Below are 18,655 nucleotides of genomic sequence, written 5' to 3' on the forward strand. Positions count from 1 at the left end.
AGAATGTGGGTGTAACCATCTTCTGCAAAGGGTAGTAAACACAAAGGATAGCTTACTAGGGAATATAATTGAAGCAAAAATTTAAATTAATTACAGATGCCTAGATTTTGAGAGAGGGGACAATAGAAAAGAATGGAGAAAAGATAGAAGGGGAGACTCAAAAATAAACCAAAACAAAGGGAGGCATATGATGCTTCTTTGAATTACACTGGTCTACAATTTTTGAGAAGTCGTCTGCTTCAGAGATAAAATGTGCTATTTATTATGTATTTTGATGTGCTGAATTCAAATATGACAATTAAAACAACTGATTGGCTACTGTTTCTAAGATATTTAAGTTTTTACATTTTATGTCTATGTATATTGTGTAGATAGTAGAGTTTTAATCATAAATTGTAAACCTAGGTCTTTTCATGTGTTTATGGTTGCTTTACATGATTATATTTCACCTGTCCTGTTTATGTAACACTTTAAAAATCAGCAAAAGGGTTATATAAATACAATTTATTATGAAACAAAAGGCAAAAAACTATTATGTACATAGTTTAGTCCTATTCAGTGTCTACTCGGCGCTTCTTGGCTTGTCTCTTGTATTCATTAAATGGAGCATCTCTTGTCACTGTCCAGCAATAGTCTGCAAGCATTGATGGGCTCCATTTGCCCTGATAGCGTTTCTCTATTGTTGCAATGTCCTGGTGAAATCGCTCGCCGCTCACTGCTTCGCAGTTCAGTGGAAAAAAATCTAGATGAGAATGCAAAAAATGTATCTTTCGTGACATGTTGCAACCAAGGCTTTTGTATGCCTTGAGGAGGTTTTCCACCAACAACCTGTAGTTGCCTGCCTTGTTGTTTCCGAGAAAATTTATTGCCACTAACTGGAAGGCTTTCCATGCCGTCTTTTCCTTGCCACGCAGTGCATGGTCAAATGCATCATCTCGAAGAAGTTCACGAATCTGAGGACCAACAAAGACACCTTCCTTTAGCTTAGCTTCACTTAACCTTGGAAATTTTCCACGGAGGTACTTGAAAGCTGCTTGTGTTTTGTCAATGGCCTTGACAAAGTTCTTCATCAGACCCAGCTTGATGTGTAAGGGTGGTAACAAAATCTTCCTTGATTCAACAAGTGGTGGATGCTGAACACTTTTCCTCCCGGGCTCCAATGACTGTCTGAGTGCCCAATCTTTCTTGATGTAGTGGGAATCTCTTGCACGACTATCCCATTCGCAGAGAAAACAGCAGTACTTTGTGTATCCGGTCTGCAGACCAAGCAAGAGAGCAACAACCTTCAAATCGCCACAAAGCTGCCACTGATGTTGGTCATAGTTTATGCACCTCAAAAGTTGTTTCATGTTGTCATAGGTTTCCTTCATATGGACTGCATGACCAACTGGAATTGATGGCAAAACATTGCCATTATGCAGTAAAACAGCTTTAAGACTCGTCTTCGATGAATCAATGAACAGTCTCCACTCATCTGGATCGTGAGCGATGTTGAGGGCTGCCATCACACCATCGATGTTGTTGCAGGCTACAAGATCACCTTCCATGAAGAAGAATGGGACAAGATCCTTTTGACGGTCACGGAACATGGAAACCCTAACATCACCCGCCAGAAGATTCCACTGCTGTAGTCTGGAGCCCAACAGCTCTGCCTTACTCTTGGGTAGTTCCAAATCCCTGACAAGGTCATTCAGTTCACCTTGTGTTATGAGGTGTGGTTCAGAGGAGGAGGATGGGAGAAAATGTGGGTCCTGTGACATTGATGGTTCAGGACCAGAAGTTTCATCCTCTTCCTCGTCTGACTCAAGTGAGAATGATTCTGGTGCATCAGGAACCGGCAGTCCTTCTCCGTGGGGTACTGGGCATATAGCTGATGGAATGTTTGGATAATGCACAGTCCACTTTTTCTTCTTTGACGCACCTTTCCCAACTGGAGGCACCATGCAGAAGTAACAATTGCTGGTATGATCTGTTGGCTCTCTCCAAATCATTGGCACTGCAAAAGGCATAGATTTCCTTTTCCTGTTCAACCACTGACGAAGATTTGTTGCACAAGTGTTGCAGCATATGTGTGGGGCCCACCTCTTGTCCTGATCTCCAATTTTGCAGCCAAAATAAAGGTGATAGGCTTTCTTAACCATAGTAGTTATACTGCACTTTTGTGATGCAAAAGTCACTTCACCACAAACATAGCAGAAGTTATCTGCACTGTTCACACAAGTACGAGGCATCTCTGCTCACTTTGGCTAAACAGAAATGTGTCCCTTTGAAAAATCAAACACTGACAAATAAGAAAGCACAACACTGTATGATTTCTAGCTGATATAGGGCAATTTGTTCAGCAGAGTGATGTAAGCTTTGTTATGATTGCATCATCCATGACTGCTAGGAATAACATGATGCAATTAATATCATGTATGATGCAATACCAGCTTCAGATTGCATCATTCATTGCTTTGCCTAAAAAGCAAGTACTGTCCAAACCCAGTCATAGATTTATTCATAGATCCAGTCAAAGATGTATTTTAGTCATTTCTGGTTTAAATTGACATCTCTTCCCTTTATAACTCACTTATCCTCTGCCATTCCCAAGTCAAGGGTCGTATATACTGACCCAATAGCATATCTTGAAAACTAGAGCCAATCAACAATTTTAAGCATCATTTTCGTTCTCAGTGACCCAGAATTAGTAAAGAAGCATTTTGGCTGTAGAGCAGTGAAACAGAAGTAATTTTAATTAATTAAATGTACTTTCCAACAGCACTACCAGTACCCATCAACCCATAAATCATTGGAGGGAAAATGGTGATCCATTGGGGTTGCATTTAATTGGTTGCATTTTAACTGCAATCTTAGATGATATAGACTCATCTTTTTTATAGTCAGACAGCTGCTGATTCTGAGGTTATTAAACCTCCCTAACAGCTGTACTACAATGTGTTTAATATTCTGGATGATGAAGACAACAAGGAGACTTACCCTGCCAGCTTGCCCGTCTTTCTGCCAATCCTGCCAAAGTCAGCCCCAACCCCTGTCCCCATAGGACGTGGACTCCATGCATGAAAAGGGGAAAGGCAAGGGACATGTGAGCAGGAGATGGCTACTCTCTGCTATCATCCCCCTGGAGATATGCAGGGATTTTCTGGTAGAAAATATTTCTGACCCAGACAATAATATTTCAAGCAAGTTATCCCTTCATGTTCAGAATAACCTTTACTTTACATGTCATGTTTCTTGAGTAGCTGCTGGGACTCTGTCATGAGCAAGGCTGAGGCAAGTGAACTGTGCTATCATGAGCAAGTGTAGTGAACCCGACCTCCACACTATTCAGCAACTATCCTATGGGTGGGTCTCATCCCCTGCTCACTCAGAATGCAAGTGCAGGGGAAAAAAAACATAAATAGGAACAATAGGACAAAATCTTCACAAGGTGAACCTCCAGGAGCTTCCTCTCCCCTGTGCAGGTAGTTCCTGGGTAGCGGACAATTTGGCACTGTGTCTCTGAAATCAAAGCATGGAAAAGAGGTGTGGGAAATGGAAAAAAACTTGTCAAAGTTGAGGGCTTGCAAAGTATGAAAAGTGCAATATGCTTCAGGACCTGTTGTTTTGGAGTCTATTTAGCAAATACATAAAAAAAGAAAACAGAGGGAAGAAGGTGAGAAAGCACTACAAAGGTTCGGAGGATGTGAAAATCCTACACAGGTGAGGTCAATGGCTGGGTCAATTGACTCGGTAGCAATAAATAAACTAAGAAAGCTGAGTGTACAAGGCTGATGGAACTGAAAGCATTAGCGAGGCGATGTGAGACATTCACTTATGAAAGATACACTAAGAACACAGAGGAGATGAAACAATTTAAAGTACTGCCTGGAAGAGGGGGGAAATAATGTAACTGAACTCAACAAGTGGCAAGATATCAAAGGCTCTGTGTTGTCTATGAAGTATATTTACTCTCAGGAACCTAACATTCTTTGTGCCCAGTCCTGCACCATGCTATGTACTTTTGCAGCACTCAGCACTTTACAAGACTGAGAAGCGCAGAACTGGTCAAAAAATGGTGTTTTATTTCCCTGAAGAAAATTGCAACTTTTTGGCAAAAAATGTCTAAAACCGAAAACTGAAAATTTCAATTAAAAATTGCTGCTGTGGTGCCTTACGCCCCTATTCCCCTCTAGGGACCAGAATCCCAGACCAGATTACATTTCCCAAGATGCAACCCAGTCTCCCCTCCAACAGTGCATTATGGGAGATGTAGTCTGGCTGGGGAATGCAGCCCAGGTTGGAGAATGGAGGCATGAGGCACGTGAACTACAACTCCACTGAGCACCTGTTCATCATTTCTGCATTGAAATGTTTGTGTTTGTGTTTTTGCAAAAATATTCATTTAATTGAAAGCTCAATTTTCTATTGAAAAAAAAAAAGTTTCAACAGAAAATTTTCAACCAGTCCTAGTAGAAGATGCCTTTTTGCTTTCCACTTGCCTGCTACTGTTGTTTATAACAGCTGCTGTATTTGCTTAGACATACATAGATTACCTGTGCCAAAGTCGATAAAGCACACTAAATTTACTCCAGATTTACAGCGATGTAACTGAAAGCAGAATATGCTGTCTTGTATCTGACCCATTGGTTTGTAAATCCTTTTGACATACATTTAGTATGAAAGATACTATAGAAAACCAAATTTTATAAGATATGCAAAAATTGTGTGAGGAGAGCAGGTGAAAGTTTGCCAGCGCTCTTCAATGGCTGTGTTGTTGCTATAAAAATATTTGAAATAGTAATTCTCCCCTCCCATTTTAGTAATTTCACCTCTTCCCCCATTTTACTGAATGTCTGGATTTGATTTTGAATTACCTAAATCTGCAATTTCATGGAAGTGCCTTAGTCTTTGTTATGGCAAGAATGTCCCTTGTGCACAGCAATAGACTACATGGCCTAGTAGATAGTGCAGTAGACTGGGACTCAGGAGACCTGCATTTTATTCATGATGTTGCCACCAGCATCCTTGGACAAGTCCCTTCACCTCTCAGTTTCCCCATCTGTAAAATGGGGATAATACTTTCCTGCTTTGTATAGCACTTGGAGATGCTACATAAGAACTAGTTATTATTTGTTTCTATATGTTGCACTTGCTGTTATTTTTAATTCTGTATTATACTTGGCTATGTGGCTCACATTATACCTTGATGTGCATCTTCTATTTCTCTTTATAAATTACCCACATAGAAAGCAGTTTTTAATGATTTTCAGAAACATCATGACAAAGAAATACACTAAGACAGCACATTCTTTAGTTGCTGCCATTATCTAGTGATTTGTAGGCTACCCTAGTGGTACAGACCAACATTCAGCTGCCCTTTCTCTCTGAATTGTCAGTCCCCCTGGGGCACTTTCATTCAAATGCCAAGTCCTTACTTCATCCATCACTATCCAGCCTTGCTTGTAGAGAGATTGGGGTGTGATTGATCAGAATTCTGGGAATTAGGTTGGGATATTCAAGCATATTAGCTGCATGCTAGCCCAGAGCATAGTGAGCCAGCATGCTATTTTAGTACAAATGGCAATACCCAAGGAAGTTTGTATTGACACATAGACAAAAAATGTGTATATACAGCAAAGAAATGTAAAATGAGTTTCTCTAGGATATTAAATATATTTCAGCAGTATGAAGGCTTAATAAATCATGAGAGAATTAGCCACAAGTGAGCCATATGACAGCATCATTCTCAAAAGCTGAATACATTTTATAGAGATCATTTGTGGAAAAGTAAGCAAAAAAAAATACTTCATTCATAAATGTGATTAACTTCATTCTCTCAGAAATGTGTTCAGCTTCACTCATTACAAACATCTTTATAACTCTGTGACTAATAACAAACTCCTTGTAACCAGATAAGGAAAAGAATGTTGAGTTAATATCTGCTTAATATGGTTTAATGTACAATTTTACAAATAAAATGTCAGGCAGATACTGTACTTAAACCTGCATTTTCTAGGAGAATTATAAAGATTTCCTGATGCGTGATGTGAATTAGCATAAACTTTAGGAAATTATGCATAACATGAAGAGTATTTTTTAAAATATTGCTCAGGAAAGATGCCAAATAGCAGGCCTGATGACTGAAATCCTCTACCCTAGAACAGGTACAGCCTGAGCAGCATCTCTGCAAAATTTCTCACACTGCCTCAACCCTGAGTTGGAGAGAGAACCTATAGGAGTGACCAGAGGGTTTCTGTCTCCATATGCATTCAGTGTTTGGCCTTTATGTAGTCTTTCTAACCATGGTTCCAATGATTATCTAATGGGAACTAGACTGAGATGACTTGTCCATTGAAAACAGGATTGAGAACACCAGACAGTTATCAGAAAACTTTCATTTACTAAGGCTGTGTCTACACTAGCACTTTTGTTGGTATAACTTATGTCACTCAGGGGTATGAAAAAACCACCCCTCTGAGTGACATAAGTTACACCAACAGAACTGCCTGGGTGGACAGTGCTATGTCAGCAGGAGACACTCTCCCACCAACATAGCTACGACTGCTGGTTGGAGATGGTTTAATTATTTCAATGGGAGAGCTCTCTCCCATCGGCATAGAGGAGCTACATGGGAGAACTTACAGTGGCGCCGCTGCATTGGTACAGCTGTGCTACTGTAAGGTCTCTAATGTAGCCAGGGCCTAACAGTCTCTGTGGGTTTGGATACATGACATGGAGGTGAAAGGCTCTACTACATCCTACTAACATTATATCATGTTACTCTGTTAAAATAATTTTAAAAGTATGTCCATTAAGTACAGTTAGAGAATGAACTAGCCTTTCAACTTTGAAAGCCAAATTCGGCTTAGTTTATGGGCAGCAGTGCAATTTTGCCAGCAAAGTTGGCGAGCACACGTAGACCTTCAGCGTACCCTGAGCTGCTCTGGTCTTCTCCCAAGGCCCTTCAGCAGTACGAACCCCATTTCATAACCCCACCACCACTATCCATGAACACCTCAGTCTTCTCAGACACACTCACTCATTCCTCCTTCCAATTTCCAGTTTCTCTTGACAAAATTCTCCTTGTCCTGACAACTGTCCCTCCGCCGCATACACCCCATTACGCCTTCAATTTTCCCCTCAGCTTTCCTCACCCCAAGCTTGTGTTCCCCAAACTCCCTTCCCCCAAGATTTTCCCTCCCCTTACACTAGCTTGTGGTCCTCAATGGCTCCCCTCCCCTGTACCTGAACCTCTATGGAGGGTGAGTAGAGAGTAAAAGCTGGAGCTGTTGCTCGGTAGTGGGCTAAGGCTCCATTTCTTTTTTGCAGCTAGCTCAGATCCCTCCCTGCCCCCTTGGACTCCCTCTTATCTGCGCATATGAACTTGTTGGGACCAAGCACTGAGCAACTTCATGCCTGCCCAGGAGGTAGAGCAATGCCCACTGTTGCAGCCTTTTCTCTGCCCACTTCAGTAGCTGATTGTCAGCAGAAGGAAGACAGAATTAGTGCTTCTCAAGGCAGCAGCCTCAGACACCCTACTTTGCTGCCTTCCTCTTTTCCTCCCTCCCAAGTATCTGCTGAAAGATGGAGAGGTGAGGACACGCATGTTGTCATCCATTCCTCCCAAAAAAGTACATTCCTGCTTACGTATGAAATTATTCTGAGGGTCTCAGTCCAGTCCACATCATAACCTACACTGTAACTGGGTACCTCTGATAACTTTGCTCAAATGTTTTTGATGCAGCAACACCACCCTGCTGTGAGCAAGCTTGCACAGCATCTGACTATTCCATGCCGACCTCCAGGCAGTGAAGTAAGGAGTTTATTGTCTACACTTAGGCCTTGGCTACACTTACCGGCAAGTTCGACGGCTGGAAATCGAACTTCTGGGTTCGACTTATCGCGTCTAGTCTGGACGCGATAAGTCGAACCCGGAAGTGCTCGCCGTCGACTGCGGTACTCCAGCTCGCCGAGAGGAGTACCGCGGAGTCGACGGGGGAGCCTGCCTGCCGAGTGTGGACCAAGGTAAGTTTGAACTAATTCGAAATAAGGTACTTCGAACTTCAGCTACGTTATTCACGTAGCTGAAGTTGCGTACCTTAGTTCGAATTAGGGGGGGTAGTGTAGACCAAGCCTTACTGAAAAAGATCTATTCCAGAATAGCTACTCTAGTAAATTTCCCAGTGTGGACAAGTCCTTAGTCTTTCAGTTTAAATGAGAAGAAATGTATGCCATAATAAATAATGTTAAAAACATGTTTCAATTGTAAAATATAATGCCCATATAAGTGGGGGCTGGTATTTTTCTGAAGATAATTAGTCTCTTTCAAGAGGTTTAATTATACAATGCATTAATAAGATGGCAGACAGTAATGCCCTCTGCAAAAAGTCATCAGGGGCTGCTTTTACCACTAGATTTCCCTATTTAACATAGATTGAAAGCCTGCACATGCAATTACAGTCATTTCTGTGCAGCAGGGAAACTCTGCACCTCTAATGACACAGACATATTTATTCAAGAATTGCATAGTAGCTGAGGCAAGTTTAAGGTAGGCTGGTGTGAATAGTTTCAAAATATATAAAAACACAAACATCCTTTTTTGCCACATAGCAGCTATGTACATTGTCTCCTTGTGCTGAACATGTTTAAAATTCTGATTGTACGTGCTGGTTGGCTTCTATTCACAAGACAAGTATTAATTACTTAAGTATAAAATAAGGATAGTTCAAAAAGTGTGTAACAAAAGTCACATGCTGGAGGCTCTTTATTCTAATGACTTAAGAAAGCTTCACATTTTTATTTCTAATTAACCTATCAATAGTGATGTCGCTTAAATACTCCATAGGAATATTATCTTCTCATTATTGCCAGAAAACATGCTGCCCAATTTCATAGCTCAGTTGTTTTTATGCATGGATGGAGAATATGAATTAACTTGAACTGAAACAGAATTTTTTTTAGGGACGACTCTCCCCCATGCACACTAGTTTCATAAGTACATTCAATAAATTAATATGCCAGGAAAAATGAATAATGTTTATTTTTATGCTTAAACATTATTGGAATACAGTACAGTAGCATTTTGTTCATTAATTTAATCATGTCAATAGATAAATTAGTGGATTCTGATAGGTATTTATCTCGACTAGTGCTAAAAATTCTGCTAGAGCTACATTCTTTTAAAAAAGAAACATCACATAAAATTAATGCTTATGAAAGTTTCCAGATTCTTAGCCCTGGAGACTGCATTTCCACAGAATAAGTACAGCACAGGCAGCAGCCATGCAAGCTTCCCACAGTGACCTGCCAATGGGTGTCATCCTTAAACTGGTGGGAATATTCTGAGGGAGGGGAAAATAACTCATTCATGCCTTGTCCTTTTTGTTGAGACTGCCAAGAAGGTTACAAATCACTGTTAGTGCCAATTGCGGGGGTGGTTATTGTGCTGCAATGCTTGCCTGCTGGGAACTGGAATGAGACCACTAACTCATTTCACATAGGCCATCAAACAGCCATCAGATGGGCTGCTTTCATTATAACTCTGCATGCAGATCCCTTGTGAAGCTGTTCTTAAAGAAAAAAATTAATGTAAAAGATTGGAAGCCACAATCTGTGGCTTTATGAGGCCAAAATATTGAATTCCAAGGGCTACATTCTCCAAACCCTGCATGCTATCTGTGCCTTTGAAAACTGGGGATTGGGGTGCAAGTGCTCTTGCGGTCTGCCACACAAAAAATTACACCAACACGACATGTTAGTACCAGATGCTAATTCTCCAGGGATTTGAGGTTTGGTTCAGATAAGCATCCAGAAAGGTGGGGATGTTTATCTAAACCATTTAGGGACTATCCAGATCATTTTATGCCTTTCCCACTTAACACCACTCCTTTCTTCACAGGCCTCACATAATAAACACAGAAAATAACCTTTACTCCTGCAGGCCCTGTCTCTCCCACGGCCTTGAGAAGTCTTCTCATGTGAGATTCCTCCCTCCATGCACATCTTCTGTGGGTACCAAACTGGCCCAACCCTCCTCCTGTGGCTTGTTGATAGGGACGGACCAGTCTGCAGCACTCCATTTCCCCCGTATAACATCAACTTCTGGGGGCAGCCAGCCAGCCCACTGCCTCCTTACCTCTGCAACAGGTGTGTCAGTGTGTACACTGACATAATTAGGTCAATGTACGCTGCCTTACATCAACCTAACTGTGTAGTGCAGACCAGGCCTGAGGCATGGCAATGCTGATTGTCACAATGCCTAACTTGTAGGCACCTAGAAAATCCAGCAGGCGTGCTAAGAGGCAACCTACCCAATTGGGCCCCAGGGGTGAAATGAACATTTCCTGGTTCATGGATCACTCTGGGGTTAGGCAGGAAATAGATGCCTGAGTGCCTTGAGTGAGGCAACAGTGCACATACCCAGAGGCAGAAACTCTGGCAGCTAGGGAACTTCTACTGCAAAAACTTAGGCACTGAGTGAGTTTAGGTGTTTTCAGGGTTAGGCAGCAGCCAAGCGGGAGTTTTGTGACTCCAAGTGGAGGCTAAAACTTGGACATAGGCACCTAAGCATGGGAGTTAGGTGCTTAAATACCTATGTGGATCTGGGCCAGAGTGACTAAATGTACAATGGCAATGTTGGTACATTACCCTATAAACTTTGTATACATTTTTAAGACCTCCAAGTGGAAAATGGTTGCTCTGTGGCTGAGGTCTCATGCCTTCCTGAGAGACAGCTGACTTTTGCAGAAATGCCACTTTACAATAATGGTCAGATTTTCAGACAGCTCCCGTTCAGCCCCTAAATGAAGTGGCCAGATGTTCAAAGGCATTCTGCCTGCAGCACTTTCCTTTGCTCTCAATAGGAACTGCTGGGCGATGAGCATGCTTTAAAACCTGGCCACTTCATTTAGGTGCCTAAAGGAGAACTGAGCTCTCTTGAAAATCTGGCCCAAGTGCCCCAACAAAAGGGACCAATTTCCCCTTGAGATGTTAATTAGTTGGACTAGGATTTTGGCCCTTTTAAAACATCACATGTTATTTTCACATTCTTTTATATTTTAAAACAAGTTGAAAACTCCGTAGTGACTCAGCTATTTGCTGCCTATGTTGAAAGAAATATTTTAATCCATTAAACATATAAAAGGTTATTTTAATAGCAAGTTATTTTCTTCAATATGGCCAATGAGACCAAAACAAGGGCAACCAGCGGGGGGCAGGGGGAGAATATGATATTAACTTAACCTTTTTCCATATTAAAATGGATTAAAATCTCTGTCCACTCAGGAGTGCAGAGGAGTTGCTATGGGCTTTACAAGAAGGACTGTATTCTGAACCATAATTTTCCTGAGTGCCTACCTACAAAGGGTTTTAATCAAGGAGTTTTAAAAACACCTCCTCCGTTGTATCTGCACTGGCACTTCTCTGCTCAGGGCATGACATCATACAGTCTTCATAGTCTCTCTGTATTCCTCCCTACAATACATTTGGTACAGTCACTTTAAAATTAGATACACATGACCAGCAGTCAAGTACCTCCCACTGTGAGAAGGCTCTAGATGCAGGTAAATAGAGTTCTGATCCTGTTGAGCTACAACAAAGCAGACAAGCTGTCCTAGCACTGATAAATACTATTGTTTAACCTACACCGCTGTTTTCCTAGTGATTCTTCCTGAGTCGCTGATCTTCAGCAACTGCATCTTGTTTATATTGCCACTGCTCCTTCCGATATCATCCAGTGCTGCATTTTGGAGTTTGGTTACAGGCAAAATGAATTGGTGGTTTCTTCAGCACAGCTGCAAAATATTAACGAAAGGGCTGATGTGCTGCTAATAGCGTGCTCACCGACCGGTCGCTTAGCCACATTGTTGATATAACTGTCCTGCAAAATGAGGGGGAGGCTGTGTAATTGCATTGCATGAACCACAGCAGATTTGCTTTTATATACACTTTCCCTACCAATTTCTCCCATGCTGACCAGATATGGCTGAAAGCAATCTCTCCCCTAATCATTGAGAAGATGTGAAGTCTCTGCGAAAGTCAGCTCTTCTCAGTAAGACAGTGGTAGCAGACTCAAATAGGTACCAAAACTGGGAGGGTGACAGGAGTGTGGGGACTGCAAGTGGCTATGGATCAGACATATTACAAAGGGGTGTGAACTGTACATATACAATATTCAAATACTTATTTTTACATGTGATGTACTTTAGGCTGTAAAATGCGGAAAAGATTTGATACTGCTGAGAGCTGGTGCAGAGTGTTACTCATACGAACACAAGATAAAAGTGATAGGCAGAAACCTTTGGGAACCTGATCCTGCATTAATGAGTGTGCTGCTGCATAGCCATCAGACCCGCTTACTCTCTAGCATTTGGTCAGTTTGCTTAGCCGTCTGGTCGGTCCCTCGCTGTCTCTGGCTTTCCTCAGTCCCACTACCCCTTGCATAATGGGAACAGGGACAAGCAAAAGGGAAGAGGAGCTGCAGAAGCTTGCAGGTCCTGTGTCTGTACCACTTTAAGGCAGCAAACATCAGGACAGGCAGGACTTGATATTAGATCCATTCAAGGCAGCTGAAGCTAAAAAAACTGAGCTGCTGGTAGCCAGCCAGAGAGCATCAGGCCTGGGCCAAAACACAGAGCCCTACACCAATTTAGCAGCCTCAAGATTTTCAGAAGTTAGATAAGTATCCACTTAACTGAATTAAACCCAAGGTATGAATCTCTTATAGTTTCCCCATTATGGCTAACATATATGATTAATATACCACATGCAAAAGAAAAACTAAGGTCTTAGAAACTGCTGTGAAATGTATACCAATTTGTATCCACGTTTCAATTTTGAGTAGTGACAGATTCCTTTAATAAAACTAATTCTTAAATAACCCAACTTAGGGTTACCATATTTCAGCAAGCAAAAAAGAGGACGGGAGGAGCCCCGCCCTAGCCCCGCCCCTGCCCCTCCCACTTCCCGCCCCCCCAGAACCCCCAACCCTCCCCCCGTTCCTTGTCCCCTGACTGCCCCCTCCTGGGACCCCTGCCCCTAACTGCCCCCCGGGACTCCACTCCCTATCTAAGCCTCCTTGCCTCTTGTCCCCTGACTGCCCCAACCCTTATCCACACCCCCACCCCCAGACAGACCCCTGGGACTCCCACGCCCCATCCAACCACTCCCCACCCCCTGACAGCCCCCCCAGAACTCCCAACCCATCTAAACCCCTCTGCTCCCTGTCCCCTGACTGCTCCGATCCCTCTCCCCACTCCTGCCCCCTGACAGCTCCCCCCCAGAACTCCCAGCCCCCTACCCCCCGCTCCTTGTCCCCTGACTGCCCCCTCCTGGGACCCCTGCTCCTAACTGCCCTCCAGAACCCCACCCCCTACCTAAGACTCCCTGTTCCTTGTCCCCTAACTGCCCCTTCCTAAGACCCCCCCCCCCAACTGCCCCCCAGGACCCTACCCCCTACCTGTACCCTGACTGCCCAAAACTTTCTCCACTCCCCTCCAAAAGCCCCCCCAGAACCTCCCTGTCCCTTCTCCTGCCCCTCCTTACCCTGCTGCTCAGAACAGGGTGTTGGGCTCTGTGCCAGCCGGACACATGGCTGAGCTCCCCTGCAAAACACAAAACCCGGTCCCTGGCCCTGCACAGGGCTGCGGGACCGGGCTGCAGGAGGAGCTGCCGGCCGGCTCAGAATGCAGGGAGGGGGGGTGGGAGGAGGAAGCTGCTCTGGAGTCCAGCCCGGGACTTTCCTGCAGCCCTCCCAGCCGGGGGAGGGGGAAATCCCGGACATTGTGAGTGCTTCACAAATTCCCCCCGGACGCTATTTTTAGCACACAAAAGGAGGACATGTCCGGGTAAATCCGGACGAATGGTAACCCTACCAACTGCTTCAAAAGAACATACAAACATGAGCAAATTAATCCTTACAACACCTCTTGTGCAGCTGGTAAGTAAATCGCCCCATTTTATGGAAAAGGAAACAAAGGCTGACAGAAATAATAATGAACCTGACTGTGGACATCAGTCAAATGGCAAATCAGTGGCAACAGAGCTAGAATTAGAACTCAGTAGTTTGTTGGTCCCACTATAGTTCTCGGTTCATTAGACTATACTAGTCCATCATTTAGAAAGAGCAGGGCAGTTTTTTATGAATGCACAATTCAATATATGATCTCACAAGCACCATGATGTTTCTATTTAACCTACGAAAGAATTAGCTTGGGACGCCAAACTTTCCTAATTTACTTAATATTAGCGCTTCAAATGGTACTTTAAAATGGGATGATGCTCACTTAACATGATTTTGATATCATCACTGATAGGCCAGTGTGTCTATACCATTAACTTCAGGGTCCTATGTGACAACAGCAAAGCCAATACAGTACTGCTTTCAGTGATAATCAATCCAGTAAAACACAGAAGAGATGGAAAAGTTTCCAGTGACTCCAGCACATCAAGCAGTCAAAAAAACCTTTTTTGTATAGAAGGCATGAGACATGTTACAACCACAATACATTAATTTTAACAAAAGATGAGCAATATAATATTCCATACTCAGAATCCATTCTGCAGGTTATTTAGTCTGTTGATACTGTCCTTCAGATAGATCGGAACAAATGTACCTGGATGTGTCTGGCTGTCATTCAGGAAACCTGTGATCCACTGAATATGCCTATTTTTTTAAATGTTCATTTTATTGCAATTTTTGCCTGATTTGATATTTTTCTTACCTGACAGGTGGGGGATCAAATAATTGAAATCAATGGGGAAAGTACAAGGGACATGACACATGCCAGAGCAATAGAGCTAATCAAGTCTGGTGGCAGGAGAGTTCGGCTTTTGTTAAAGCGCGGAACAGGCCAGGTTCCAGAATATGGTGGGTTTTCATTATTTTTCTCTCTCTCTCTCTGTGTGTGTGTGTGTATTAAAATTACATTTATTGTATACTAAGTATCAATTACACATTTAGATCACAGCACTTAAGCACATACTTACGTGCTTTCCTGAATATGGGTGGACTTATGAGCATGCTTAAGTGCTTTCTTGTACTGGTGCGGAAGATATGAACACATCATTTTCAGCTATGCCAACCCTGTACAGGCAATACTTAAAATATATCTACTGGTAGGAGCACTTTGAACTCTTTAGCGGCATCTCTGAGTGTGCTAGGAGTTGCTGATGCATTCTTATAATCTTGCTTGATAAAACAATCCCTTCTAATACACTTCTATTGGTATTTCTCTGTACATTTGGAGTCATAGGGGCTGATCCCACTCCCATCAGTTTAATGGCAAAACTCCCACTGACTTCAGTTGTGCAAGCGTGAGCCTGTAGTGTTCATTTTATAATTTATTTCTTAAGCTTTCTCATTTATCAGACAACCAAGAATTTACATGGATGACATAATAAAAGTCAATTCTGAATAAAGAGACAGCATTTGCTCTTTTGGAAGTGGTAATAGAACCCTTTAATCTTATTTTTAAATTTTGTTTTGTGTTTGTATTTCCTTGGAATTTTTTCTGTTCCAACTTTTTAAAAGGCTTTTAAAACGTGTGTATAATTTCAAGCCATATTGAAACATATTCGTTACCTGACAGACTGCAATGGTGTATGTTATATAAGTATGTATTTAGTGATATCTTGAAATGTATGTGAATATATCAATGCACATTTAGCCCCAAATCCTGCAAACATTTACTCATGCTTAAATTTAACACCGTAAAAAATCCATGGGTCTACTCAGAGTAGTAAAGTTAACCCTGTTCATAAGTATTTGCAGGATTTAAGTCCTTACAGAGCTTTACAAATTAATTTTCTTTCCCTCTGGTCCATAGTGATTCCTCTGAAGTCATTACCACCAATATGTATGTATGATAAGAACTATTACATACAATGCAGAAAAACGTAAGAACTGCAGACTTATATAGACCCCTTAATAAAATCCCAGAGCTTTAAGAAAATAAATAATAAGATAATAGCTGTGATAAGCAAAGTTTAGCCTTACAATCAGTTTTAAAGATCTGTTGTAGTCCACTATAGTATCTACAAGTAAAGTATAACAATTCCAAGACAAGGAACACGATAGCTAAAAGCCCTAACACTCTAGAAATGTATAACTGAAACGCCTCAGCAAGACATAGGGTGCGGGCAAGGACTGATGATACATTATGATAAATTCTGTAAAATAAATAGTAGAAAGTTCAGAATGAACCTTAACCTGAAGAAACAAGAATTTAAAATAACCAAAGCCTTTGTAATTATAAAATAAGTAAAATATGAGGTGAGGTGAGGGGGTTTGGCTAAGCAATCAGAATTTCAGATACTTTTCTGAAAAGTATCTGAACCACTAAAATATATAGAATAGGACCTGAAATTTCAAAAGAAAAGGCTTTTTCATGAGACTTACATTACCTCCTGACACCAGTTGGTCCAAAAATACCCTCACCCTTTCTAGTGGTATTTTGGCATTTACAGTGTCATTTCCAGACAGAACCAGGAATTACAAAGATAGGAAAATGTAAAGTATTTTTAAATAAAAAAAAATCTATTTGAGCTCTCAAAATTGTTAGATTTAGGTTTGATTAAAGGCTCAGGTCAATTTCTACATTTTCCGTACTAATTAGTCATCCCCATACTAAGCATTGCAGTGGGCACTATTAAACGCACTAAGTCAGCCAGTTGTGAAGAACGTCTGTCTAGCCATTGTGCCACCTCAGGAGTAGTTAAGAAAACCCCAGAAAAAGAAATGTTTTTTCCAAATGATGGTAAAAATGACCCCAAAGAAAATGTGGACACTTGAGGACAATGTGGTCCTGAGGACATCAAAACTAACCAGTAAAAAGGTTACTGTTTTTGAACCAAGAATGTGTTGTTGCATAGTAACAAGACTAAAGAGACTTTTTTCATTAAAATAAAACAGCAACTCTGTTTTTGCCAGTAGATATTGAGAAAAGAAATGTTTCTTAATAGCCTAAAGTCATCATAGTGTCAAGAAACCTGCCTCTTCTAGGAAGACTGGTGGGTATTGCAGTCTGTGAATCAATGACATTCAAGTCTCTTGACTTAGTCTTGAAAATTCTGGGTTTGCCTTACATGAGGAAGATCCTTTTTGATTTATAGGACCATTGTGTTTTTAGCAGAATGAGAGATTTGTACTACGTACAAAAGACAAAAAATTTTTGAAACCAAGGCATAATAGGAGCCTAACTGATACCAGTCAAAGCGGCTTTCAGTCCAGAAAAAATTAAAATTAACAATGATAAGAATGTCTTCTGCGAAAGAAGAGAACATTTAATAAAAAGATGAGAGCATTATGTGAAAAAATTAAGGGTCAGATGATCAACTCAGTATAGCTCTGCTAAAGTCAACCCAACTATGCCGAGTTACATCACCTGCTTCAATACATGCAATTATATAAAAGAAAATGATTTGGGGGGGATGTGCTTGGGGAAGGAAGGGTTTCATTTGAAATGGGTTGGGAGGGTGGATTACATTGACCCTTTTTATGTGTTCTTATAAATAATATACTAGGGGTTTAGAGAAATCAAAATAAATAATATAAATATTACAGTTTTAAATTAAAAGTTAACTTTATCCTCAATATTTTGTGGTGTCACTCCCATTAATACCAGTGTAAGTCTCCCAGCTACTGCCCCTTTCTCTTCTGAAAACATTAGCGTTAGTATCCGTCCGACTTCAATTGAGATCAGCTAAGAAGTTCATACTGAGAAATTTTTACCTCATCTTCTCACCTGGTAAAAGTGTCAGGACATGTGGTTGTGGTTTATAGGTAGGGCCCTACCAAATTCACAGCCATGAAAAATGTGTCATGGCCCGTGAAATCTGGTCTCCCTCCTCCCTCCCCCCTTAAATCTGGTCTTTTTGTGCTTTTACCCCATACTGTACAGATTTCACAGGGGAGACCAGCGTTTCTCAAATTGGGGGTTCTGGCCCAAAAGGGAGTTTCAGGGGGATTGCGATATTGCCACCCTTACTTCTCTGCTGCCTACAGAGCTGGGTGGCTGAAGAGCGGCAGCTATTGGTCAGATGCTCAGCTCTGAAGGCAGCACCCTACCAGCAACAGCACAGACATAAGGGTGCCAATACCATACCATGCTACCCTTACTTCTGCGCTGCTGCCTTCAGAGCTGGGCGGCCGCTGACTGAGGCAGCAGCACAGAAATAAAGGCGGAAATTCCATACCAGGCCATCCTTACTTCTGTGGTGCTGTTGGCAGTGGCTCTGCCTTCAGAGCTGGGCACTCTGCCAGCAGCCACCGCTGCCCATCTCTGAAGGCAGTCCTGCCACCAGCAGCAGCGCAGAAGTAAGGGGAGTGGTACCGCAACCCCCCCCTACAATAACCTTGCAACCTCCCATAACTCCTTTTTTGGTCAGGATCCCTACAATTACAGCACCATGAAATTTCAGACTTAAATAACTGAAATAATGAAATTTACAATTTTTAAAATCCTATGACCATGAAATTGACCAAAGTGGACCATGAATTTGGTAGGTCCCTATTGATAGGAGAAGGAGCTACCCACCATTTTAGTTTCAGTTATTTCTTCCCATGGACCCATCCTCTCCTACAAAGCTCAGCTTTATAGGCCGAGCTGAATCACATCTCCTAGGGACTCATTATCTGCTCTTTATTGACACTGCAGCCCCAGTGATGTGCTGTGTC

General features: G+C 41.9%; 1 protein-coding gene across 9 annotated transcripts in view; it reads left to right on the forward strand.

The window, feature by feature from the left end:
* The window catches only part of MAGI2 (membrane associated guanylate kinase, WW and PDZ domain containing 2), a 1,106,753-nt gene that overhangs the window by 1,067,630 nt on the left and 20,468 nt on the right, over positions 1–18,655 (forward strand). For all 9 annotated transcript variants that reach the window (XM_065555069.1, XM_042859399.2, XM_065554827.1 and 6 more), the window contains one exon: positions 14,710–14,848. In XM_065555069.1, the coding sequence (XP_065411141.1) occupies positions 14,710–14,848 (139 nt within the window). The remainder of the gene's footprint in view (positions 1–14,709; positions 14,849–18,655) is intronic.

This window comes from Chrysemys picta, chromosome 1 (assembly GCF_011386835.1).
Source record: "Chrysemys picta bellii isolate R12L10 chromosome 1, ASM1138683v2, whole genome shotgun sequence".
Classification (NCBI taxonomy): Eukaryota; Metazoa; Chordata; order Testudines; family Emydidae; genus Chrysemys; species Chrysemys picta.